A 26,600-nucleotide genomic window follows, 5' to 3' on the forward strand; every position below is an offset into this window, starting at 1 on the left:
CGCAAAGCAATTTTACTCTGCATTCAGTGATCTTATTGTTAATTTATGTAGTGTTGTTCTTTTGTGATTATGTTAGTGTTATGAGAACCAAAATTTTAAGCAGAAGATGAAAGAGAAACAAATATAAAACAGGAGATTTTTTTTTTTATGAATCTTGCATTTATTTAGACACAATATTTAAAGTGAAAAATTCAAAATACTCCTGGGAAAAAATTAAAAATCATAGTAAAATATCTAATTATGAAATAAACCTTTTTTTTTTCGTTTATTTTTATTAGTTGGAGGCTAATTACTTTGCAATATTGTAGTGGTTTTTGCCATACATTGACATGAATCAGCCATGGATTTACATGCATTCCCCATCCTGATCCCCACTCCCACCTCCCTCTCTGCCCGATCCCTCTGGGTCTTCCCAGTGCACCAGCTCCGAGCACTTGTCTTATGCATCCAACCTGGGCTGGTGATCTGTTTCACCCTTGATAATATACATGTTTCAATGCTGTTCTCTCGAAACATCCCACCCTCGCCTTCTCCCACAGAGTCCAAAAGTCTGTTCTGTACATCTGTGTCTATTTTTCTGTTTTGCATATAGGGTTATCATTACCATCTTTCTAAATTCCATATATATGTGTTAGTATGCTGTAATGTTCTTTATCTTTCTGGCTTACTTCACTCTGTATACATTATATATATGTATATGTATATATATGTATGTGTGTATATATATATATATACATACATACAGGCCCCAGTTTCATCCATCTCATTAGGACTGATTCAAATGAATTCTTTTTAATGGCTGAGTAATATTCCATGGTGTATATGTACCACAGCTTCCTTATCCATTCGTCTGCTGATGGGCATCTGGGGGGGGTTTGTCTAGTCTATTCCTCCACCTATTTAATCACCACACAAAAAATGTCCCCTGGCTGTTAAAAAACAGTGCTGCGATGAACATTGGGGTGCATGTGTCTCTTTCAGATCGTGGTTTCCTCAGTGTGTATGCCCAGAAGTGGGATTGCTGGGTCATATGGGCAGATCTATTTCCAGTTTTTTAAGGAATCTCCACACTGTTCTCCATAAGCGGCTGTACTAGTTTGCATTCCCACCAACAGTGTAAGAGGGTTCCCTTTTCTCCACACCCTCTCCAGCATTTATTGCTTGCAGACTTTTGGATAGCAGCCATCCTGACTGGTGTGTAATGGTACCTCATTGTGGTTTTGATTTGCATTTCTCTGATAATGAGTGATGTTGAGCATCTTTTCATGTGTTTGTTAGCCATCTGTATGTCTTCTTTGGAGAAATGTCTCTCCAACATAAATCACAGCAGGATCCTCTATGACCCACCTCCCAGAATATTGGAAGTAAAAGCAAAAATAAACAAATGGGACCTAATGAAACTTAAAACCTTTTGCACAACAAAGGAAACTATAAGCAAGGTGAAAAGACAGCCCTCAGATTGGGAGAAAATAATAGCAAATGAAGAAACGGACGAAGGATTAATCTCAAAAATATACAAGCAACTCCTGCAGCTCAATTCCAGAAAAATAAATGACCCAATCAAAAAATGGGCCAAAGAACTAAACAGACATTTCTCCAAAGAAGACATACAGATGGCTAACTGGAGATTTTAAGTTTAAAAATTCTGTGATTTTAAACTTCATTCGGGAATATAGTATGAAGTCACAATTTATTTTTTCCTTTCTAAAACAGTACATATTTCCTAGCTCTCTCCCCGGAAATGCCTGAAAGCAATAACAAATAAGGAGCAGCGAACACCCTTAGCATCCATCTAAATACCATTTTCCCCTTTAAAGGAACCAGAATTCCATGGAAAAGTGCCACTTCCAGGTGCTGGGCAGGAAATGTGCAGATGTCCTAGGACAGCTTGCCTGAAAGCAAAGAAGCTATATAAGAATACTGTCTGAGGTTTTATCAAAAGGACACAGGAGCGCAGTTGATGGGGGCTTTTACCAGCCAAAAATGGGACAATAAGAACATGAAAAAAGAAGTTGCTCTTTTAACCTTGTGTTTGACAGCTACCATGTAGAGTTTTCCCACACATCTTTCTGAATTCTTACATTGCAACTTTTAAGTCCATATGTGTCATTTCCTGTTTCTTTTCACTTTATTTTGGTGGTTACCAACCTCTGTAAGATAAGTTTTACTTATCTGAGGCAGAATTTAGGATAGTTTCTGCCAATACTTCATGGCAAATAGTTGGGGAAACAATGGAAACAGTGAGAGACTTTAATTTTGGGGGCTCCAAAATCACTGCAGATGGTGACTGCAGCCATGAAATTAAAAGATGCTTGCTCCTTGGAAGAAAGGCTATGACCAATCTAGACAGCATATTAAAAAGCCAAGACATTACTTTGCCAACATAGTCAAAGCTATGGTTTTTCCAGTAGTTACGTGTGGATGTGAGAGTTGGACTGTAAAGAAAGCTAAGCGCCGAAGAATTGATGCTTTTGAACTGTGATGTTGGAGAAGACTCTTGAGAATACCTTGGACTGCAAGGAGATCCATCCAGTCCATCCTAAAGGAGATCAGTCCTGAGTGTTCATTGGAAGGACTGATGCTGAAGCTGAAACTCCAGTACTCTGGCCACCTGATGCAAAGAGCTGACTCATTTGAAAAGACCCTGATGCTGGGAAAGATTAAGGCAGGAGGAGAAGGGTGGCTGGCATCACTGACTCGTTGGACATGAGTTTGAGCAAACTCCAGGAGTTGGTGCTGGACAGGGAAGCCTGGCGTGCTGCAGTCCATGGGGTTGCAAAGAGTCAAACATGACTGAGTGAACTGAACTGCCTATACTTTTCAGAGTTAAAATTTCACTTTGAACTTAAGGATCTTTCTGTAGAGTGTACACAGAGTTAGATATAATTTTTTATATTCCGAATAGTTTAATATCAAACCTTTTGCTGATTGGATCTTGGAGTCAATATATAAATTACTTTTGGGGGTACTTTTATAAAAAAAAGGATATCTTTACTACTGAAAAATAAAATTACAAAGGAACAAAAACAATGTAAGTTAGATAAGGATTGGCATATGAAATTTAGAGATGACAAATGCTAGAATGTGTAATCATTTGCTTGGTATTTTATTTATTCATTTGCAAACATTAGTTAAGTATGTTCCAAGACACTGTGTTAAGGGTTAAAGTTAAAAATAAATTTAAAGACATGACCCTTGTCTCCAGTGACTTACATAGAAAACACTTTTATTTCTCAAGTTTTAACCTCTGAAGTGAAATAGGTTTATATAAGATAAAAACCTATTTTTAGCAGCAGAATTTTCATAATAGTCAGTTAACCAATTAATCATCATTCCCACTTGCAAGGATTTCAGTATTTCTTGATTTCATTTGTTTTTGTTTTTTGTTTGTGTGTATTTAAGTTAGTATGACTTTTCAGTGTCATAGTGTTAATTCTTATTCATTACCTGAAAGTATACAAAGAGTTGGACAAAGCAAAGTGGTGACTCCAGGTTTTGTAGTGAGTCTGTTTAGAACCTAAAATAGGCATTTTTGTGGGGGAGAATTTTCTTCAGCGAAATATGTTACCTGCTTTATTTTAATGTTATAATCATATTTATAGATTAAAATATATTTGTTAAATATTTGTTCCTTATTTTATATCAAGAAGTATGAATTAAGAAATAACTTCTTAATCAAAATTCACTGTCCTATGTTGGTCTGTTCTTGTATAACTGTATTGATGGTAATTACAATCTGATGTAAATAATCCTAATAGTATTGTCTCTCTTAACAGATTTTATTAAACAGAGAAGAGCAGGACTGAATGAGTTCATTCAGAACTTAGTTAGGCATCCAGAGCTTTACAACCAGTAAGTAATTTTCGTTGTGTTCTGAGGACACCCTGAAACCCAGCCTCAGATCTGTGGAATGTTATTTTGTGCTGTATATTTTTGTGGAATCTTCCTCAAGCATTTTTCCCCTGGTGTTTTTAATCCTCTTAAGAATTTTCCACCTGTTCTTACTTTTCTTTTCCCTCCATCAACTCAAGGTCCTAGTTACTTTCTTTCTTCCTACTATACTTGTATTTGTTTTATAGATTTACCTTGAAAAGACTTTGCACAGTTTAAACATTTTGCTGATTATTTGATGCTATATTTATTCATGCACTGAGAAAGCATTTCCTCATGTACCTCTGTGTGGGAATAAAAGAAGAAATGGGAATAAAAGGAGAAACGAGTGTTAACCTTACCTTCCAGAGGCATCAGCTGCCATGCTTTTAACAGACTTCTCAGAGTCACAACATGGGAGGACTGTATTTTTAACTGTTATCCTCCTAACGGTGATTACTATTTTATAGTTCTTTACAGTTGATAGAGGATTTCTATCTTCTGAGCAGGTGCTCTGACCTCCTTTTTAACTTAATTTACTAAATTAGTAGAATACTGGAGCTGGACCTCCTCTGACCAAGCTCTTCAGCCCGGTGGTCTGGGTTTCCCTTCCCGTGATGCTCGCAGATAAGATGAGGGTCCGGGCAGGTCAGCCCCTGCTGTAGCTCTGGAATTGGCCTCTGCAGGGAGGAGCAGGTGCTGGAGGGGCACACAGCTGGGTAGGACCCTTGAATTCAGGGTTCCTGTGTGTCTTGTGTGTTCCTCAGCAAAGAACCTTTTATCACTTGGCTCTTTGTATAATTATTTTTTAAACATTATGCCTTTTCCCTCAGACAAATTCTATGTTATCTTCCACTTAGATCATTTACCCTTCTAAATAAAAACAAAATAAAAGTTAGTTTTTATTTTTTAACTTGTATTTATTTATTTATGGCTCTGCTGGGTCTTCGTTGCTGCAGGGGCTTTTCTCTAGTTGTGGAGAGTGGGCTCTAGTTGTGATGTGCAGACTTCTCGTGGCGGTGGCTTCTCTTGTTGCGGATCACCGGCTCGAGGGCACACGGGCTTCAGTAGCTAGGCTCCCGGGGTCTAAGAGCACAGGCTCAGTAGTGGGGCGAGTGGGCTCAGTTGCTCTGCATTATTGTGGGATGTTCCCGAACCCGTGTCTCCTGCATTGGCAGGCAGATTCTTCACCACTGAACCACCAGGGAAGCCCTACCTTTCTAATGTTTAATTATTATTATATGCACTTGAGATTACTTCGAATTGATGTATTTCTGACTTGTTTGAAATTCATACACTAAGAGCTCGAATTTGTCTCCTTTGACAGAACTTCACATGGAGTAAGTATAGAATAGATGGTGGTGATGTTTATTATTTCTGCTGGTATTTTGAACGCTGTTACTCAGAACTTCTGACAGTGTTTGTTAAATTTTAAGCATTCATTTTGTATCTCGAAGTGTGGTATTATAAAGATGTTACATTTGGTATTGAAATTTAATAAAACCAATTTGCTTGTTTCACTTTAACATTATACTATAAAATATGCAATTCTTAATTATACAGCCCAATAGATTTTTACATATATATGCACCTCTTCTATTTAAAGTAGAGGACTTTTCCAGCACCCCCAGATTAAATAGCCAAGAGGTTTTTTTTTTAAATTTTCAATTTAATGTTTAACTGATGTTTTCTATTTAATAAAAAGTGACATTTCACGTTTTCTGGATCTCCTCTGTTAATGGAACTTTGTTAGTTTCACGCTCTCCATTTGAACATCAAACTGTTTATAAAAATAGTACAGGTTTAAGAAAACAGAAAGAGAAGCCAATCAGCAAATGTATCTTGAACACCTACTATATGCCTATTCTTATTATGTGTGGAAAAAGCACTTCAAAAGTAGCTTTCTGTTAGTAGAGAAAAGGTTATTTTTAAGATAACATCTACTAAAATGGAATTTTAAAACTCAAATAAAATATTATTATTTCTCTGACCTGTGGATAGGAAAGGGTTTTCTGCGCATATTGGCAGTGAGTGATATGTTACAAAGTAAAACATTGATAAATCTGGTTAATAAAACCTTTTGACCTCCAAAAATTACACGTGAAATTTAAAATTAAAAATATAAAGTTTCTCATGAATAAAGGACAATAGATAAATATACTTACTGAAAGAGCTCATGCAGGTAATACACACTTAAGACCCCCCCCCAAATAGATAGAGCACATTAACAGATGCAAATGACTGATTAATTACTAGAGAAACTGAATGTTTCCTTATCTGTTTAAAAAATGCAAATGAACAAAAATATTTTAGCTTTATTGCAGCATAACACAAATAGAAAAGGGCACAAGTCATGAGTGTACAGCTTAATGAATTATGAGAAAGTGAATATATCTGAGTATCACCCCCTCCAGGCCAAGGAATAGAACATTGTTAGCACCCCAATATTGAATATGATTCCTTGTACTATGCAGTAGGTTCTTGTTGTTTATCTTTTTTTATATATTGTAGTGTGTATATTGGAGAAGGAAATGGCAACACACTCCGGTGTTCTTGCCTGGAGAATCCCAGGGACGGGGGAGCCTGGTGGGCTGCCATCTATGGGGTCGCACAGAGTCAGACACGACTGAAGCGACTTAGCAGCAGCAGCAGCAGCAGTGTGTATATTAATCCCAAACAGTATGGAGGTTTCCTTAACAAACTAAAAGAAGTTACTTCACGATCTGCAGCCCCACTCCTGGGCATATATCTGGAGACTCCTCTTAATTCAAAAAGATACGTGCACCCCAGTGTTCATAGCAGCACTATATACAATAGTCAAGACATGGAAGCAACAACCTAAATGTCTGTGAACAGACAAATGGATAAAGAAGATGTGGTGTGTGTGTGTGTGTGTATGTGTGTATGTATGTGTATGTATACACGTAATAGACTATTTATCCATAAAAAATGAAATAATGCTACATGGATGGACCTAGAGATTATCATATTAAGTGAAGAAAGTCAGACAAAGAAAGACAAATACAATATGGTAGAATTTATATGTGAAATCTAAAATAATGATACAAATGAAATGATGGCAAAACAGAAACAGACAAAACAAACTGATGGTTACCAGAGAGGATAGCAACAGGGTGGGGAGTAGGGGGAAGATAAATTAGCATTTGGGGATTAATATATCTCAACTTTTTAAAAGAGAAAAAAGAACAATTTAGGAGGAGGTACCCAGATCTAGAGATTTAACCATTCCTCAGGATCGTCATTAATCTGTGCAGTCTTATTTCCTCTTTATGGGCTTCCCTGGTAGCTCAGTTGGAAAAGAATCTGCCTACAATGCAGCAGACCCCAGTTCTGTTCCTGGGTCAGGGAGATCCACTGGAGAAGGGATAGGCTACCCACTCCAGTATTCTTGGATTTCCCTGGTGGCTCAGCTGGTAAAGAATCCACCTGCAGTGTGGGAGACCTGGGTTCGATCACTGGGTTGGGAAGATCCCCTGGAGAAGGAAAAGGCTACCCACTGCAGTATTCTGGCCTGGAGAATTCCAGGGACTTTATAGTCCATGGGGTTGCAAAGAGTCGGACACAACTTGGTGACTTTAGCTTTCTTTCCTCTTTATATCCATTTGTTCATACCCACTGTTAATGCCCACTTCAGCAGGTTTGTTGTATGTCTTTGGGTATATATTGAGTGACTGTTGCTTTGTGTCTGAGTGTTTAATGTGTCCACATAATGGTGCTTTGCTGTGGTTCCTTGTTTCTGACTGCTGTCTGGCTGGTTGGTCTCCTTTGCAGCCAGTGACCGTAGCTTGCTTACTCATTTCCCTAGTGGTGGATGGCTGTTCTTCTGATTCACAGCTGTAGAGAGTATAACAATGAGTCTCCTAGTTACATGTCTTTCACTGAACTTGTACATAATTTTTTTCTGTAGTTTATTCTTAAAACTGAAATTTCTGACCCCAGGGAAAATGTATACTCAGTTTAACCAAATATTGCCAAAATGCTTTTCAGAAAAGTTGCCTCATTTTATATTCTCTTGAGCAGTACATGAAGGTGTTCCTTTCCCTTCATCCCTGCCAACTTGGGGTTTTATGTATCTTTCTAGATTTTTATGATTAGTGGACGTAAAATGACTTCTCATTGTTGTTTTGTTTTTTCCTAATAATTAGTGAAGTTAGCCATCTTCCTAAATTTCATTACCATTTGCATTTTTCTCTTCTGTGAACCTTTGCCCATTTGTTTATTGGACTCCCTGTTTTTAAAAATTAATTTGCTTATTATAATACAATAGTGATTATTATTGGATTTTGTTTGCCTTTCTTACTATAAATGCTACAATGCTTACTTTTATTCTCATGTTAAAGAGAGAAAAGGTGTAGAAATGCAGTCATAATAAAGTTAATTTTTGTTTTTAGTCCAGATGTCAGAGCATTCCTTCAAATGGACAGTCCAAAACATCAGTCAGATCCATCTGAGGATGAGGATGAAAGAAGTACTCAGAAGGTAGTAAGAGGAATTGTATTTTTTAACAGAAAAAAAAAATACCATTCCCCAAAGATGAAATTATTGGCAACTTTAGGAACCACATATACTTAAACTAATTGCTTCCATTATAGATTTTCTACTGTGTAGAAAACATAAAAACAAATGTGTATACTTCCAACTGATCACTATTTCTTTTAAAATTGATTAAATGAGTACTTTTTATAATAAAAAGCAATGTAAATTAAAGATTTGAAAATAGTAAGTCAGAAATATCCATATTATCAACAACCAGACCTATTTTTTAATATTTCAGTGATTTTCTTTCTAATATATGAAAGATTTCTTAATATATGAATTTTTTAATTACTTGATTTTAATTATACAGCATATAAAGTTTTGTGTTCTGCTCTCTTAACTTTACATCATACTTTTTGATCATGATGTATCTTCGTCAAGATCACTGTAACTTGAAATGGTGAATTTTGGCCAGCAGAAGAGGGATTTTCAACCAGAGCACTTCATACCTCTTCCTCTGCCTTGTCAGGTTTTGATATGTAGAGCAGTCAATATACATGTGCTGGTTGGCGTTGACTGAGTTTTATTGCTGTAGTTATATGCACATAATTAATATGTATTCTGAGTAAAGAATAGGTATTCTTATTTTTTTTTAATGAATTGTGATATAGTAAGTTTGTGCTTTCTTATGAAGACATTTTCAACATATACTTTAAAAGGTTATATTAGAAAGGTACATTACCATAATTTAACTTAGGATTATTATGTAGCAGTTAAAAGTATATTATAAAACATAATTGCAAGTGTTTATAAATACCTTTATAATTCAGAATTTATTCATACAATTGGTGAATACATAAATGAAAATGAGAGATGTATAGTTTTGTCTTTATGATGTTTTAATTTTGTCATGGTGCTGTTTTTCTGATTTAAAAGGTAATGTCATTACCCACAGCTAAAATCTTCATTTGAAAAATAGACATGACTACTAGAAAGTAGTTCTGATTCTTTAAGAGGGCCCTCAGTTAAGAGAATAGGTTTAACTCTTTACATTTGTGACAGGGTTGCTACTAGGACAATGTAAAAGGATATTTTAATTTTGTATATGTGCAGTTGGTCAAAGGAGAAATAACCAGCTGGGAAAACATAGTAAATAAAGCATAAGAAGGAAAAATATCTGTGTAAAAAAAAAAAAAAAGCTCATACAAATGGATTTTCAAAAAGAATGATATTTAAGACTATAGTAGATGAAAAGAACAGGACCATGAAGAAATACTCTTGGAAATATATGGGAAAATATTCAGCCTTGATGCCAGTAGCAAATAAAAATTTTAAATGACAGGTTTTTTCCTCTACCAAATTAACAAAAATGTCAAGAAACTGAAAATACACCAGGACTAATAAGGGTAAGGTAAGTTGGGCATCCTTGGGCCTTACTGGTGTTATCATTTTATGCAGCTCTTGGAAAGCAATTTGGCAAAGTGTATCAAACATGAAAATAATTCATGTCACTTAGGAGTTGATGTAAATGAAACAACCCTTCTCACAGAAAAAAGCAAAGATGTTCACTTTAGTATGATTTATAATGAAAAGTTAGAATCAGTTTGAACATTCATCAAATAGTGATTGTCCCTATATATTGTACATTTAAAAAACATTTCTAAGGATGATATTATTTTAAGTTTTGACATACCATTAAATGAAATCAGGGTATAAAACTTTTTATGCAAATTTACACAGTGTGAGCATGGTCAGTTTTTAGAAGTTAATGCAAAGACTCTATGGAGGTGCTAGAAGTATTTGTAATCAAATTACTTCTTAGTATGGATTTTTAAAGACAGCTTACTACTATTCAAAAAATATTTTAAGGCGTGAAATGTATGTAACCATGATTTTCTTTGTTAATCATGTTGAGCGTGTGTAGGTATAGGTCATGTGAAGAATATCTTGCCCTGCTCTTTGAGGAAAGAACCAGACTAAGAGAAATTGCTGGGTTCTGGCTCCTGTTCTGTCTTTGTTGCTTTAGATCCAGATTTTGTTTCTTGTTTCATCCATAAAATCTGGAACTTGGACTAGGATCTTTTGCTGTTTTAAAATACCAATAAAAAGAACCTCTCCAAAAAAAAAAATCCTTGCTTCATCTTATACTTGTAAATATTTTTTTTTTTATTTTTTAATTAAAATTTATAGGAAATGTATCAGTTTGGTGCCAACATTGTTACTTTATAAAAAATGTATACTTTAGACCATTTGCCCTTAATTTAAAAAAATAACTTGTTTTCTAGAGATTGTAAGTTGCAAATGAATTTAAGTGGGAGTATATATGACATGTCTCTAATAAGAATTTGCTTAGATAAAATTGTTGATTCTGATTAAAGAGAATGTTTTTTAAAACTTATTTTTTATATATATCTTGTATGATGTATAATTGTATAGGGCTCTGGTAAATGTGCATATTTGAGACATCTCTGATTTAATTCTTTGAATGTATTAAGAATTTCATAGTGAATTTTTTGAAGCAGAATTCACTTCCATTTGGCTTTTGTGAAAAGTGCTCACTGTAAAAAGATCACTAGTTTAATCTTTTGGGATTTTGAGTAAATTTCTAGCTAATTATTAGTGAGCTAGAATTTTATTAGTGAAATTGCTTTATGGTATACTGTATTAATAGGTGAGTAAAGATTTGCTTCTAAGTTAATAGAGATTAAATGTACTGTGCTAACTGTTACAATAAGAGAAGCCTATCTAAAAATTAGATACTATCACAATTGTGGAATTAGGGAGAAAAGCACTCTTGGTTTTATGTGCTTGCTGTAGAAGTAAAATTACCTCCTCCCAAATTAAAACTTTAATCCAGCATTTGCAGTTATAATCATCATCACATGATCATTTCTTATCTTTAATAATAGCTTCTTAAAATATTTGAAAATTTAAAAACAAAAGCTATTTTAACTAATTTTTCAATGTAAAAAAAAAAATGATTCCTCTTAAATTGTTATTTCAGTGCCCACCTCTTCTAAGGAGTTTTCTGCAGTTTACTTCATTCATTTGCCATCTTTGAGCTTGATTTCTGCCTTACCTTTTTCCTTAGAACTTCTCTTGAAATTTATCATTAAAATGATTGTTTATATTGATTGTGTATCTTTCCAAGACTCTACACATTTATTGAGAATTAAAGCTTTAGGTTTAACATGGCAAATATCTGTGATACAGTTTTATGTATTTTACTTCAGAAATATCCATTGACTGATAACCTTTGAAACTCTAGTAAGAATGTTAAATTCTTTTCTTTTTTTTCCATCCCAACAGCTACTCTCTACCTCACAGAACATCAACCTGGGACCATCTGGAAATCCTCAGTAGGTTTAATTTGTTTCAACAGTCTAAATGGATTTGAGGAAGATCTTTTTTTGTAAATGTGCAGATGTACATAATTACACCAATTTAACTGGAAGCCTGTGAAATAGAACTGTGGTTACAGTGACTGCGGTACTGTCATACGCTTTTCTGACTCACTGCTGTAGCTTCTCTTCGTTATAGTAGAGCTCTGAGGGGTTTTTAATCCACAGATTGTTGGTTGGGTTCTGCTGTTCTGCCATTGTCACTTTCCTGGTGTGTGTGCGTGTGTGTGTGTGTGTGTTTGTGTTTGTAAGATGAGTAGACCATATTTCCCAGAGGAGCAGAAGTCCTGGGAGGCACTTGGGAAGTACTCTGGCAAAAACATCTGTCCAGGCCTAATTGATATTCTCCTGGTGCCCAATGTCATCGGTACAGCCCCGGTTGTTAGCTAGCTTGGTCCAGAGAAGACTTGATGGAAATCAGCATATGAAAAGCTATTAAACTTTTTTTTTTTTTTCAGTTTCTCCCATAGTCCCATATTTATTTGAACCCAGGGGAAACATTTTGCAGAACACCAGGAGTGGCAAATGGAGGCTTCACTTGAAGGTTCAACTCCAGCAGTTCATTGGGATGCAGAGGAGTCCAAGGCCACTTCCTGGCTCAGTTTGAGGAGGGCCCTGACAGATGAGTGATGACTGCTGTGGGTTAAGAGGAGTGTAGTGTGGCCATCCTCATAATTATCCTTCCAGGCTTACCAGGTTAATTCTAACAAATTCTCTCTTAGCCCAGCACACTGTGCTGCTTCTTTCACCCTTTTGGTCCACTTAGAGAATGAGTATGAAGTGAAGTGAAAGTTGCTCAGTTGTGTCCGACTCTTTGCGACCCCACGGACTGTATAGTGCATGGAATTCTTCAGGCCAAAATACTGGAGTAGCCATTCCCTTCTCCAAGGGATCTTCCCAACCCAGGGATCAACCCAGGTCTCCCGCACTGTAGGCGGATTCTTTACCAGCTGAGCTGCCACGGAAGCCCAATGGGTATAGACAGGAGAAATGATAAAAGGAGACTAAAGAAAGAAGAATCAGTAAGGTAGGAAATCAGCAATGTGGTGTCACAAAAGCAGTTGAAGACAGGGAATACATAACTGTTGACATTGCTGATAAGGTGGGTTAGATGAAGATTGAGAATGGACCGCTAAATTTAATGTCACGGGTGACTTCTATGAGCAGTTTCAGTCATATGGTGGATACAAGAGAGTTTGTCAGGCAGCACAAAATGGAAATATGCTTCCAGTTAGGGTTTATCACCAACAATTAACAGTAGGACTTTGGCTGTGGCCTCGGTGTGTTTACTGTGTTTGAAGTTTTTGCATGTTTTTTCACTATTAGATTTGTTCAAAACATTATTTCAGTATTTCAGCATATCATTAGAGAACAAAATAGTTCAAAGAGCAAGTTCTAGAAGAAGAAAAACACCTAAGCTTAGTTAAGTATTTATCTCCCTAATCCTGACCTGTTATTATTTAACCCAGACCTGGTATTACTCTCATGTTTGTATTGACTTTATTTTGGTAATTAATTGAAGGACATTTAAAATGTGAATGGAGTCATTTCACTCTCCCTAGTCCAATTTAGGAATTCATCCTCTGTTAAAAAAAACAGCTCTTCTGGCTACTTAAGTTCAACTTTGTACAGCCGTCTGTTTTTGCCTACATACAGCCAATGCTGCTTTTAACCTGAGGTTAAGATAAATAAAAAGACAATCATAGTATTCTTTCTGCCTTCTCGGCTCCTGGTTTTTCTACATTACCATCTATGAGAATCAGTACAGAGTTCTTTTATTTTTAACATGCAAGTAATGTGTATGCAGAACACTGTGGTGACTTTTTCTCTATCAGAAAATTTTCTTAGTGACTTCACCAGGTATTCCTGCTAGTAACTTTGTTTTCATAATAATTTCCAGACTACTTAGTCCTTGAAATATATCCCTAATTTATCTAGTCATTCAGTTTCCTCATTAACAATATTGTGAGGTTTATGGTTAATAAAAGTGATTTGCTACATTGAGTTCAAAATGATAGATCATAGAGAGATAGACAGACCTTGTTCTCCCAAAAAGAGTATTACTGAAGCCCTTCTTAAGCCAAACTTAACAAGGCTTAAATAAAATGAAAAAATCTCTTATCTAACCAGAAAGTAGATATTATTACTATTCATTATTACCCACTGCAGTATTCTTGCCTGGAGAATTCCATGGACAGAGGAGCCTGGAAAGCTACAGTCCATGGGGTCACAAAGAAATGGACACGACTGAGTGACTATCACTCATTCACTCATTACCTTTTTTATGCTAAAGATGAGATCCTACCACTGTAAAGGCTGGAGTTCTCACGCTGAAGTGTACCCAAGATTTGCTTATTAAGGAGTGAAGTATTAAAAACTGTTGAAAAGTTAACATCTTATCAGTTTTCTTGGAGGCTAATTCTTTTCATTTTTCATTTATTTCAGTGCTAAACCAACAGACTTTGATTTCTTAAAAGTTATTGGAAAAGGCAGCTTTGGCAAGGTAAGAGTATTTTTATTTTTTCTTCAGTAAATTAGTACTTAAAAAATGGATGCTTTTCTAAAATTAATTGTAAAGAGTCTGCCTGCCAATGCAGGAGACACAGGTTCAATCTATGGGTCAGGAAGATCCTCTGGAGTAGGAAACGACAACCCACAACCCACTCCGGTACCCTTGCCTGGAAACTTCCATGGACAGAGTAGCCTGGTGGGCTGTAGTCCATGGGATTGCAAAGAGTCAGATGTGACTAAGCACACACACACATAGCTGATTTATAATGTTGTATTAGTTTCTGCCGTACGGCAAAGTGAATCAGTCAGATAGATAGATGGAGATTCTGTGTCCATATAGGTCATTACAGAATGTGGAACAGAGTTCCCTGTGCTATACCATAGGTTCTTACTGTCTATTTTTTATATATTTTTTATATAGTAGTGTATATCGATCACAATCTCCCAATTTATCTTCCCCCACCCTTTCCCCACTGATAACCATAAATTTGTTTTCTACATCTGTGACTCTTTCTGTTTTGTAGATAGGTTCATTTGTACCAGTTTTTTAGATTCCACCTAAAAGTGATACCATACAATATTTGTTTTCTCTGTTTGACTTCCTCCACTCAGTATAACAATCTCTAGTTCTCTCCATGTTGCTGCAAATGGGATTATTCCATTCTTTTTTATGGCTAAGTATTATTCCATTGTGTATTTGTACCACATCTTTATTCATTCCTCCATCAATGGGATGGACATTTAATTTGTTCCCGTGTCTTGGCTATTGCAAATAGGGCTGTAATGAACATTAGGTGCATGCATCCTCTTGAATTCTAGTTTTCTCTGGGATATATGCTCAGGAATGGGATTGCTGGGTTATATGGTAGCTCTATTTTTAGTTTGTAAGAAATTTCCATACTGATTTCCATGGTGGCTGTACTGGTTTATAGGGGAATGCATGCTTTATATATGGGATACCATGGGGCATGTTGGTATGCAGGATATAGAATTAAGATGCTTTCTCTCCCTTCAAAGAACTGACTATAGAATAATTCGAGATACAAGGCATCTACTCAGATTCTAACCTAAAATTTATTTGTTCAACGAGTATTTTGTTGAGCACCTATGTGTTAAGCACTGTTCTGGTCCCTGTTAGATGGTGTTGAACAAAAATGACATGCTTTGTACCTTTGTGATGCTTACATCCTATTGAGGGAAATAGTCAATTAAAAATATGCAGTCAAGTAAATAACGTGTAGTAATGGAGCTGTGAAGGAGATGAAGACTAGAGTCAAGAGACAGGAAAGTAGGCAGTCGGGGGGAAGCCACCACTTAGGTGAGTTAGTCAAGGATAGCTTTATACATATACACACACGCACATGCATATTTTGGCTACACTGATGCATGGGGGCTTCTTTAGTTGCAGGCATGGGCTTAGTTGCTCCACGGCATGTGACATCTTAGTTCCCCAAACTGGGAATTGAACCCGCATCCTCTGTGTTGGAAGGTGGATTCTTAACCACTGGGCCACCAGGGAAGTCCCTAAGGATGACGTCTTTGAAGAGGTATTATTTAAGTTGAGGCCATAAAGACATCCATGAGCAGCTGTATAAACAGCAGTTGAGGAAGGAAAGGGAAGTTTGAGCCCCCTGTCCCTCTTGATGCAGTGAATATTGAGTGAATCACGAAACTTGACAGAGTGCCACAGCAAGCAAGAAGAATCCCTAAAGCCAGAAGCATCATAGATGGGAGTTGTCAGAATCATCAAATGTATTTAAGTTCCTTTTTTGCATTATACTTCAATCTGTAGTAAAAATAAATATGTATGTGTTTAATTATAGTGTGCTATATTCATAGCTTCCAGTATCTAGATCTGGTTTGTTTTCTGAGTTCCCTAGAGACCAGAAACTGTAGCCATAAAATTAAACCCATGTGTGTTCATTAATTCAGCAAATATATGTTTGCCACCTGCTACATTCTGGGCATTGTGCTAATATAAGCCATAGAAAAGTAGAAGTGCATCTTGCTGTCAAAATGCTCACAGTCTGTTGGAATGTTAGAGATAGTCTGTTGTTAAAGACAGAGAGCATTATCTTTTGGAAAGCTCACGTTTGGACCCAAAGTCAAATAGATCTATCTAATGTATATATTGTGAGGCTTAGGGTCACACTTCACTTTTTTCCTCATGAATGTCAACTGATCCTACACAGTTCATTGAAAAGATGTTTCTTTCCCTTCTACTCTGCAGGGTAACCTCCATCACATATCCAGTGTCCATATATGTGTTGGATCTGTTTCTGGATTTTGTTTTATACTTGTTTCTAGATTTCGTATTTTGTTTCATTAACTGATATGTCTATCCTTGCACCAGTTCCACATTGTCTTGAAAATGAAGGTTGATATTCAACAGAACATCTTCTCTCCTTGCTCCTCTTCAAGAGACTCTTCTTAGCCCTTTGTGTAGCAAGTCTTAAGTTTTAGAATTAGCATGTCAAGTTCAACAAGATTCTTTTGGATTTTGATCAATTGCTTTGAATCTGTAGATCAATGTGGAAAGAATTGTCACCTTAACCAGTATTGAGTCTTCCAATCCATGACCATGGCATATCCCTTTGTTAATTTAATTCATCTTAAGCTTTTGTTGGTAGTGTTTTGTGGCATTCTGTATTTAATTTTTCCATATCTTTAATTGAGTGTATTCCTTTGTGTTTCATTTTTTATGCGGTGAGAACTGGTATTAAACCTGGAGGCTGAATATATGCCTTACCTGTGACACATTGGTTCTCCTCCAAGCTGTGTAGCCACCAGTAATGCTTGCACATACCCACTAGGAAAGGCGTGTGCCAGAATATTCATAAGCTCCATTGTTCATCATCTAAATGTCACTGAAAGAGTGGATAAATTGTGGTATGTCTATGGAATGCAATACTCAGCACTGTCCGGGTTGGCCAAAAAGTTCATTTGGGTTTCCTATAGTATTATGTGGAAAAACCCAAACGCACTTCTTGGCCAATCTAATACATGTCACAATGTGAACATATTATATAGAGTGAAAGAAGTCAGGCAGGCACAACATTATCTGTGTGATTCCAATTATATAAAATTCATAGACAGAACTCACCTGTTTTACTGCAAGTGAAAATAGTGGTCATCTTTGAGGAAGAAAGGGGATGAATCATTTCTGGAATAGGGCAAATGGGAGACCTCAGGCTACTGACAGTGTTTGGGTTTTTTGACCTGAAAGTGATTACATAGTGTGTCCGTTTTGTAATAATTTATTGAGCTGTGATGTTTGTGAGTTTTTCTACATGTATATTATGTTTAGTAAAAGCTTTAAATCTAGCGAAATGCTTAGACACCAGCAAAGTACAATGAAACAAAAGCAGAGTACACAAAAGAAAAAAAGCAAGCAGAAATGCAGATTCACAGTGAATGTGAAAAATAGAAAAATATGTGTGACAGACTAAAATAAATAATGTGAATCTCACATTCTAAGCTTTTCTGCAAATGGTGGTCTTGGTTCCACTTTTCCTTTGCCCATCTGTTTCTTAACTGTCTGTCTGTTCTCCACATCTACTAATCGGCTGAAAAAATACCTACCATCAGGGCACTTCCTAGTTGCCACATCTTTTGAATTACTTTCTTAGAACATACTTGAAGATGAACCAATCATAGTAGAGAAGGGAAGGTCAGGTGGGTGGGAGTTGTCAAGGAAAGAAAAAAAAAATGTAAGAAAGAAGAAACATTCAATGGAGTTAAGTATTGTAGAGAACAAAAGCCTGAGAAAAGAGAGTTGCCCACAGTTGAACTGAGGAAATGTACCTGAAGGTATTTTTGACTTTGTTTTTTTTTTTTTTTAATTCTTTATTGCATGCATGCATGCTCAGTTGTGTCCGATTCTTTGCAACCCCCTGGACTGTAGTCTTCCAGGGTCCTCTGTCCATGGGATTTCCCAGGCAAGAATACTGGAATGGGTTGCCATTTCCTCTTCCATTGACTTTGTTTTTATGAGTAACAAACATTTTAATCAATAGACTTTATTTTTTAGAACCATTTTAGATTTACCAAAAAAAAATAACTGAGTAGAGAGAAGATTCAGGGGGACTTCTCTGATGGTCGAGTACCTGAGACTCCAAGCTCCTAATGCACGGGGCCTGGGTTTGATCCCTGATCAGGAAACGAGATCCCACATGCCGGAACTGAAAATCCTACATGTCATAAGAAAGACCCAGCACAGTCAAATAAAATTAATATTTAAAAAAATTTTTAAAAATGAAAGTTCAGAGAATTTCCAAACCACAAGTTTGCTCTATTTAGTAACATTTTACATCAGTATGGTACATTTGTTCCAAGCAATGGGCCAATATTGATCCATAATTATGGACTTAAGCCCATCATTTATTCAGATTTCCTTAGTTTTTACCCAGTGTCCCATTTTTTTGTCCCATCCAGGACATTTAGTTGTCATGTCTCCTTAGGACTTTTCTTGTGTTTGAGGGCCTTGATGGTTTTGAGAAGCACTGGTTAGGTATATTGTAAGACGTCTGTCTGTTGTTGGAGTCTGGTGTTTTTCTCAAGACCAGACTGTGATTACAGATAGAAGCGAGGAAGACCACAGATGTACTGAAAAGTAAGGCCCAGCATTGTCACCAGTGGCAGATCATCTCAAGACGTTTTGAAATGTATCAGCTGATAGTTACACAACTTGTAGGGTGTCTTGAATCCTTTCCTTAAAATTTATTTCTAAAACTTTGGAGTATGTCTGCCTTTTTTCTGGGGCAAGATCTTCTAAGTTTCTTCACATCCATGAAGTGTCTGTGTATCGCAGCCCATTATAGAATCTCAGCTGCATACGGTGCTTGTTTCTCTGAATGCTTCTAAATTTGAAACCTATAAGAGAAACCCAAATGTTAAAATGAAAATGCATTTTGATCACTGAGAAACCATTTTCTTCTCTCTCTTGTTTTTAATGTGGCCATGAAATTTATAGCCTCAGTACTCAGGGCTAGCACGCACGCGCACACACACACACACACACACACACCTCAAGCCTTATAGATTTTAATACTAAGTAAAAACCTTAAGCATTAGCATGTTAAGTGACAAACGATGCCTGGCTCTTTAAATCATCAACATCTCTTTGGTTTTAGTAAAATAATCTAAGGAAAAATGGAGTTGTAGAAACAAATTAGGAATTTTCAACTTTCAAAATAAAAACATTACATTATCTAGGTTTGTTGTGGACTTTATTTTTGTAAAAATTTAAGTATTGACTTAGTGATAAGTGAATTGTCTCTGTCAAAACATTGATATTTCTAACAGCACAATCTTTAAATATAACAGGTTCTTCTTGCAAAACGGAAACTGGATGGAAAATTTTATGCTGTCAAAGTGTTACAGAAAAAGATAGTTCTCAATAGAAAAGAGGTAAAATAAAATAGCTTTGTTTCTCCTATATCCATCTTCTCAGTTAACAGAATTGTTTTCTGGTGTATAATGCAAGTTGATTTTTTTTACCTTTTCTTCTTATTTTTTTAAACAGCAAAAACACATTATGGCTGAACGAAATGTGCTCTTGAAAAATGTGAAACATCCGTTTTTGGTTGGATTACATTATTCTTTCCAAACAACTGAAAAGCTTTATTTTGTTCTGGATTTTGTTAATGGAGGGGAGGTGAGTTTTATAATTAGTGTTTCAGTATTGATGATGTTTAGAGAAAAAAAATAGAATTGAGTTAAGAGTTTTTCTTATCAGTTTTGGAAGCAAAGCCCAGCACAGACAGCTATTTGTTGAGTAGCAATAGTATTTAAGATGCTGGCTAATCAGCACAGTGCAGGATGTGGAGAAGTGAAACATAAAGTTCTTTTCCTAAGCAGCTTATGGTGTAGGTGGAAAGCTTATAAAAGAACCTTGTTATGAAGCTACAGACTTCTCTGACAGTTTAGTCACTGAGCTATGTAGCAAGAACATATATTGAAACATTGGAATGAAACTTGATTTGTAATTTTTTGATAATTAACGTTTCAGCAGTTGCATATAAACATTAATCTGTCATTTTCCAAAATGTGCAACTATTAATCAGATGAGATGATCCTGTAATAAAGGGTTCTATGATGAAGGTAGTTTGGAAAATGTTTCATGTTATAACCCCTTGGTGGTTTACAGTACATTTCAGCATATTTGAGACTTTGAGAAATTAATGCCTTAAAGACAGCCAGGATTTATTTTTTAAAAACTTTTTAAAACCACACAGTCACCTTTTGTTTGTTTGAACCAAATCTAATAAAAATATTCCCCAAAACTCTGAATCAGAGGTATATTGAAATACATTTTTGAGAAATGCTGCTGATAAGATAGTAATTCCAGTAATAGCTAACTTGTATTGAGCATTCTTATGACTCTTTATACATACTATTTTATCCTCACAACAGTTGTGTTGTATAAGACAAAGAAACTTAGTGAGGTACGGAGAAGCTAATAATTTGATTCAGTCACATGGGTTAGTCCATGTGAAAGACATCCACACAGAGGTGGTGGTTAAACTCATTGGATTGAGTTGGCTGGGAAGGTATCCAGAGAAAGAATAATAGTAGGGAAACCAAGGACAGACACCTTATCAATCCTTGAAGCACTGGGGCTAGTAAGGAGCAGAGGTGGAACTCTCCAAGATTGAAGAAAGCCCAGTGAGAGAGATCATTGTTTTAGAACCTAAAGATTTAGAGTAAGAACCTAGGGCAAATTTTGCCTAGGCAGGTAACCTGATGAAGAAATACATGAAGAATTAGGAAGTCTAAGAAGTGAACTGAAGGGACATCCCTGGTGATCCAGTGGTTAAGAGTCTGCCTTCCAATGCAGGGGACACGGGTTCAATCCCTGGTCAGGGAACTAAGATCCCACATGCTGTGGGGCAACTAAGCCTATGTGCCACAACAAGAGAAGCCTGTGTGTAACACAGGGAAGACCCAGCACAGATGAAAAGTAAAATTAAAATAAAAAAAAGAAAATGAACTGGAGAATCCAGCTGCCACTGAGCTTCAGCCAGTTGCTACCATGCTGAATTTAGTCTTAATGGTTCAGCGACCTGCCCCCCCCCCCCCAATTTCCCCTTGCCCCCTGCCTGAACTAAAACTAAGAATTTTTACCCAAAAAAAATTTCCCAGTTTTTAAATGTTACCAGTTATTTTAGATTTTTCTGAAAACAGTATTTGGTTCAAACAAATTACATCTGTGGGTTCTGTTTGGTCTGCCAGCCACTAGTTACCAATTTCTGAATAGTGTTTGGTTTAATTCAAATACTGGTCCAAAAAGATCAAGTAAGATAATTAACATGGCAAAATCAAGATTATTGGTCTTCATTAATAATATTTTCTAGGGGGGTTGCCTGGTATGGTGAGGATACTGCCACACTTGAGGATTGAAGGGTAAATAGGAGATGAGTAAGTTAGCAAGAGCAGGGAGAATTATGGTCGAAGAGAGAATAATTGCGGGGCAGATGGGGACACAGGCAAGGGAGTGTCAAAATTCTGTACTTTGGTGCTTTTTTATCTCATGTTCAAAGAAATGAAAATAAATCCTGTTTTTATATTTATGGAGTATATTTGTTTCACTTATGTGTGAATGATCTTAGTATTCGTTTTCTACTTCAATTTTATAGCTGTTTTTTCACTTACAAAGAGAGCGGTCCTTTCCTGAACACAGAGCTCGGTTTTATGCTGCTGAGATTGCTAGTGCATTGGGTTACTTGCACTCCATCAAAATAGTGTACAGGTAAATTTTTAAAATTGCACTTCTGAAAATGTCTTTTTATTATTTTGTTTCAGTTCAAATTGAGTTTTGCTTTTCTTTCCTTTTAATTTGATAGAGACTTGAAACCAGAAAATATTCTCTTGGATTCAGTAGTAAGTACTGGCTTTTAAAAGTCTGCTGGTTCATGATTCTTATTGATGTTATGCTTAGTGAAAAAGAGTCAGCCTCAAAGGTTCCACACTGTGTGATTCCATATAACAGAACACATGTTCCATTCATACATGAGTGTTTTATATAACATTCTCGAGAAGTCCAAACCAGAGAGATGGAGAACAGATTAGTAGTTGTAAGGGGACCAGGGACTAAGGGATAGGAGAGTTCAAAAATAAAGTGGTAACACAAGAGAGTTCTTTTGTTCCTTTGGGTTGATGAAAGTTTTCTGATTGTAGAGGTGGTTACACAGATCTATATATCTCTATTGCATAGAGCTACACACAGGGCCTCCCTGGTGGCTCAGTGGTAAAGAATCCACCTGCAATGCAAGAGACATGAGTTCAATTATTGGGTCAGGAAGATCCCCTGGAGAAGAAAATGGCAACCCACTCCAGTATTCTTGCCTGGGAGATCCCATGGACTGAGGAGCCTGGCAGGCTATTTTCCATGGGATCACAAAAGAGTCGAACACGACTTAGCAACTAAAACAACAACACATACATACACACAAATGCATGCATGTAAAAGAGTGAAAACTGAATAAGGGTGACAGTCTAACTAACAGTATTATACCAGTATCAATTTCCTGATTCTGACACTGTACTACACTATATAGGATGTCAGCACGGGGTGGGTGGGAGGAGGGAGAAGTTGGGGGAAGGGGACATGGAGCTTTGTGTACTATTTTTTGCAGTTTCCTTTTGGTCTATGATTATTTCAAAATCAAATGGTCTTTAAAAGTGTCAATTTATATCCATGCATTATTTTATTTTACTGCCCCTGTATCTGTCAGGGACATGTCGTCTTAACAGATTTTGGGCTTTGTAAAGAAGGAATTGCTATTTCTGACACCACAACAACATTTTGTGGGACACCAGAGGTAAGAAATTTATCTCATTTGTCATTCATGGAATCATACGTGAAATGCAAAACTGAATCACAAATTGTATATATAAAATTTGAAATCAGAAAAATAGAGTAAAGAGACTTCTCTGGTGGTCCAGTGGTTAGGACTGTGTGCTTCCACTGCAGGGGTCGTGGGTTCGATCCCTGCTTGGGGAGCTAAGATCCTGCATGCCTCATGATGTGGCCACAAAAAAAAAAACAGGAAAGAAAAGTAGAATAAAATGTTTTCAGCTTCCCACCAGCTGGGAATATCTGATAATCATCTCTTCTTTTAATAAATATTTAAATAATAAATAAACATTTAAAAGATTATTGGTAGTTTTTTTTAAACTCTGATTCTGTGATACCACCAGTAACCAACAAAGATAAATTATACTTATTTGTGCTTATTTGTTTTTAATGTTAAAAGCTTATCTTTGATTTCTTCAAGCATTTGACTACATTTTAAATCCTTAAGAAAAAAATCATGAATCAGTGATGAAAATGTTCAAAAATTAATTGTGGTAATGTTGGAACAACTCTGTAAATATATTAACAGCCATTGAATTGTACTGTTTAAATGAGTGAATTGCTTGGTATTTGAATATCTTAATAAAGCTGCTTTTTTAAAGGAAATAAGCTAAAGCAAATATGGCAAAATGTTATCATTGCTTATGTTTGGATGGCAGCTCTGTTGGTTTCTGTTACATATTTATAGTTTTTATATGGTTAAAATATTTCATAACGAAGCTATTTAATGGAAGAAAATAAAGCAATATGTTGGGGGCGAGGATTACAAATCAGAGTTTATCAACCAGAACATCCTATTCTCTAATCATGTTAACTAGCAGAAAATGTATCTTTTCATTTGAGACAGTAATAATAATCCTTAAGATATATGTTAAAGCCTTGTTATTCTAACTTCACACATACACACATTTAAAATGTCCTATTTATTGCGATCTTAAGTGCCAGGTAGTTTTTTTTGGTCATCTAAATTTTAATGTGATCAGAAACTATTAAACCCTTTTTATTTATTTTCCCATTTATTTGTATCACATAAAAAAGCTGAAGAATGTATTTCCTTACATATATTTCATGTGGGAAGAGGAAATAAATACTTTGGAATCTAAAATTCAAATTCACTGTTTCATATGTGCAAAATCATTATGCTTAAATGTTTTACAAGTTGAAGTGTAAATAGCCATCTAATAACTTACACAACTTTTAAAAATAATATGTTAAAGACTTGCTGTCATAATTCTTAAATAAGAATACAGTTTATTATTTTTTCTTTCACTGAAAAGAAAAAAATGAACTATAACTGTCATATTAAGAATTCTTCTTCAGTAATGACTTGTTCTTCAAGAGAAGCAAGAATAAAGAGAAACAAGATTTAATTAATTAATCTAAAATTAATTTTGTGAAAGACAACCCCTTGCAAAATACCTGCTTTATTATGGTTTCTATATTTGTCCTTCTCTGTCTGAACTGCATCATCATTTTTGGGGAAAATACTTGAATATGTGGTTTTTGAAAATTATCCCAGCGGACTCTCAAGTACCGCTGCCCAAGAGCCACTGATCCACAGTGAGAATAAGGAACCAACTGAAAATCTAAATAACATGTTTCATTCAGTGTGAGGTGATACCTAGGATTTGTTAAATTGCTCGGTGATCCCTAGGTTTTGTCTTGATTTGTCTCTGAGCCGTTCTTATCGTTCACCTTTTCTGCAGTACCTAGCCCCTGAGGTGATCAGGAAACAGCCCTACGACAACACTGTGGACTGGTGGTGCCTGGGCGCTGTGCTGTATGAGATGCTCTATGGACTGGTACGTGTCTGCCCTGTCGTCACGCTTCCAGCATGCGGTAGTGGGTTTGACTTTCCCTTTTGCCTTTCAGTAATCTTGTGGACGCTTGATAGCTAGATGACACTCACAGAACAGTAGGAACCTGGTTAAATGAATCCAGAACCACATTAGGAGTATGCACAAAAAAAACCTGTCATTTTGTTACTGATTTTTTAGAATTATTTCTCTGCCACCCTAATCACTACTTCAAATATTCTCATCCCACTAGCATTTCTTCGAAATAGATACCTAGTTATAACATTAAAATTACCCACTTAACATTTGGTTTACCCTGGCCATTCTGCCTAATTTCAAATTTTCGTAATTTCAAAAAGATGGAAAGAAAGATTTTATTTATCAGAAGATAATACCTTTTGGGTTTTGCCTTGTATTTTGTTTTCATAGGATTTAATTAGGATACTGATTCTCTGCTTTTTTTTTTTTTTTAATCACTGGGAGTCCTTTATTCCCTTTACCATAAACACCATGTCTTGGAAGATTTCATTGGGAAAAAAGTGATGTTTACTATGTAATCAGTTTCCCCAGTTTTTATTAATTAAAGACATTATCAGCCAAAGCTTCTGATTAATAAGTCAAGTTGTTTTACTACATTGAGTTAATATCATTTCAACCAGAACAAACAACTTAGGCATTTTAGTTAGTTTACATATCCTTGTAGAAATAATGTATGTTTTTCTTTAGACTTTTTAAAACAGTCAGAAGTTTTTAGTTTCTCTTTGTGGTCCTGTGAGTGGCCAGCAGCCTCATGCTGGGAACCATGCATGCGATGCTGCATGGTTGCATCATGGCCCTGGATGTGGCCCTCACGAAGCCAAGCCTACCATCACTGAGACCTGAGCTGGACGTGGTTTTTCTCTTTGCTGTGTGTGAGTGTGTGTGTCCCCCGAAAACAGGGGTGATGAAATTCAATCCCTGAGGTATGTTTTAGGGAATTTGTCTCATGTTTTTAACTTTGAATGACAGATGCCTATGACAGTCAACACTCTTTTCTTTGCCCTTGACCACAATCCGCTTGTTAAAAAGACCCAGTTTTGCTGTGTTAACACAGGGAGCTCACCTTGGTGCTCTGTGACAGCCTAGAGGGGTGGGATGGGGGGATGCTTAAGAGGAACGGGATATATGTATACTTATAGCCTATTCACATTGTTACTAATACAACATTATACAGCAATTATACTCCAGTTGAAAAAAAGAAAAAAAGACCTAGTTTTCTGATTATGCTGGTAACTTAGAAGACCTGCTAACCACGTTATATCTTACATTCTTTAAGTGTTTCTCATCCTGATATTTTCATATCCTTTTAATTTCTGTAGAAGTCTTTGAGAGTATAAAATATCATTGCATGTAAAATGCAGCTTACTCTATTGAGTAATATTTGAATATTTGAATCACATACTTCATTAGTCAGACTTATATTAATGATTCAGAAATAAAGTTAGATTTTAAAAACTGAAAAAGGAAGTTTTTCTTTCCTGTACAAAAGGGCAAAAGAATGACAAGCCTATAACTTCTTTAACTTTAAAAATTATTTTTCCTTTAAAACTTTTAACTCAGTAATGAACTGGCCTATCCTCACGTTGAGGCTGTACTCGGGTCTTCAAACTGTCATAGCAGCAGGACACT

At 36.0% G+C, this 26,600-nt stretch overlaps 1 protein-coding gene across 3 annotated transcripts in view; it reads left to right on the forward strand.

Annotated features, from left to right (window-relative positions):
* The window catches only part of LOC122450994 (serine/threonine-protein kinase Sgk3), a 110,555-nt gene that overhangs the window by 76,639 nt on the left and 7,316 nt on the right, over positions 1 to 26,600 (forward strand). For all 3 annotated transcript variants that reach the window (XM_043483416.1, XM_043483417.1, XM_043483415.1), the window contains 10 exons: positions 3,777 to 3,852; positions 8,283 to 8,370; positions 11,677 to 11,726; positions 14,214 to 14,271; positions 19,605 to 19,688; positions 19,804 to 19,935; positions 21,917 to 22,029; positions 22,124 to 22,160; positions 23,015 to 23,101; positions 24,843 to 24,938. In XM_043483416.1, the coding sequence (XP_043339351.1) occupies positions 3,777 to 3,852; positions 8,283 to 8,370; positions 11,677 to 11,726; positions 14,214 to 14,271; positions 19,605 to 19,688; positions 19,804 to 19,935; positions 21,917 to 22,029; positions 22,124 to 22,160; positions 23,015 to 23,101; positions 24,843 to 24,938 (821 nt within the window). The remainder of the gene's footprint in view (positions 1 to 3,776; positions 3,853 to 8,282; positions 8,371 to 11,676; positions 11,727 to 14,213; positions 14,272 to 19,604; positions 19,689 to 19,803; positions 19,936 to 21,916; positions 22,030 to 22,123; positions 22,161 to 23,014; positions 23,102 to 24,842; positions 24,939 to 26,600) is intronic.

The sequence above is a fragment of the Cervus canadensis genome, chromosome 12, assembly GCF_019320065.1.
Source record: "Cervus canadensis isolate Bull #8, Minnesota chromosome 12, ASM1932006v1, whole genome shotgun sequence".
Lineage (NCBI taxonomy): Eukaryota > Metazoa > Chordata > Mammalia > Artiodactyla > Cervidae > Cervus > Cervus canadensis.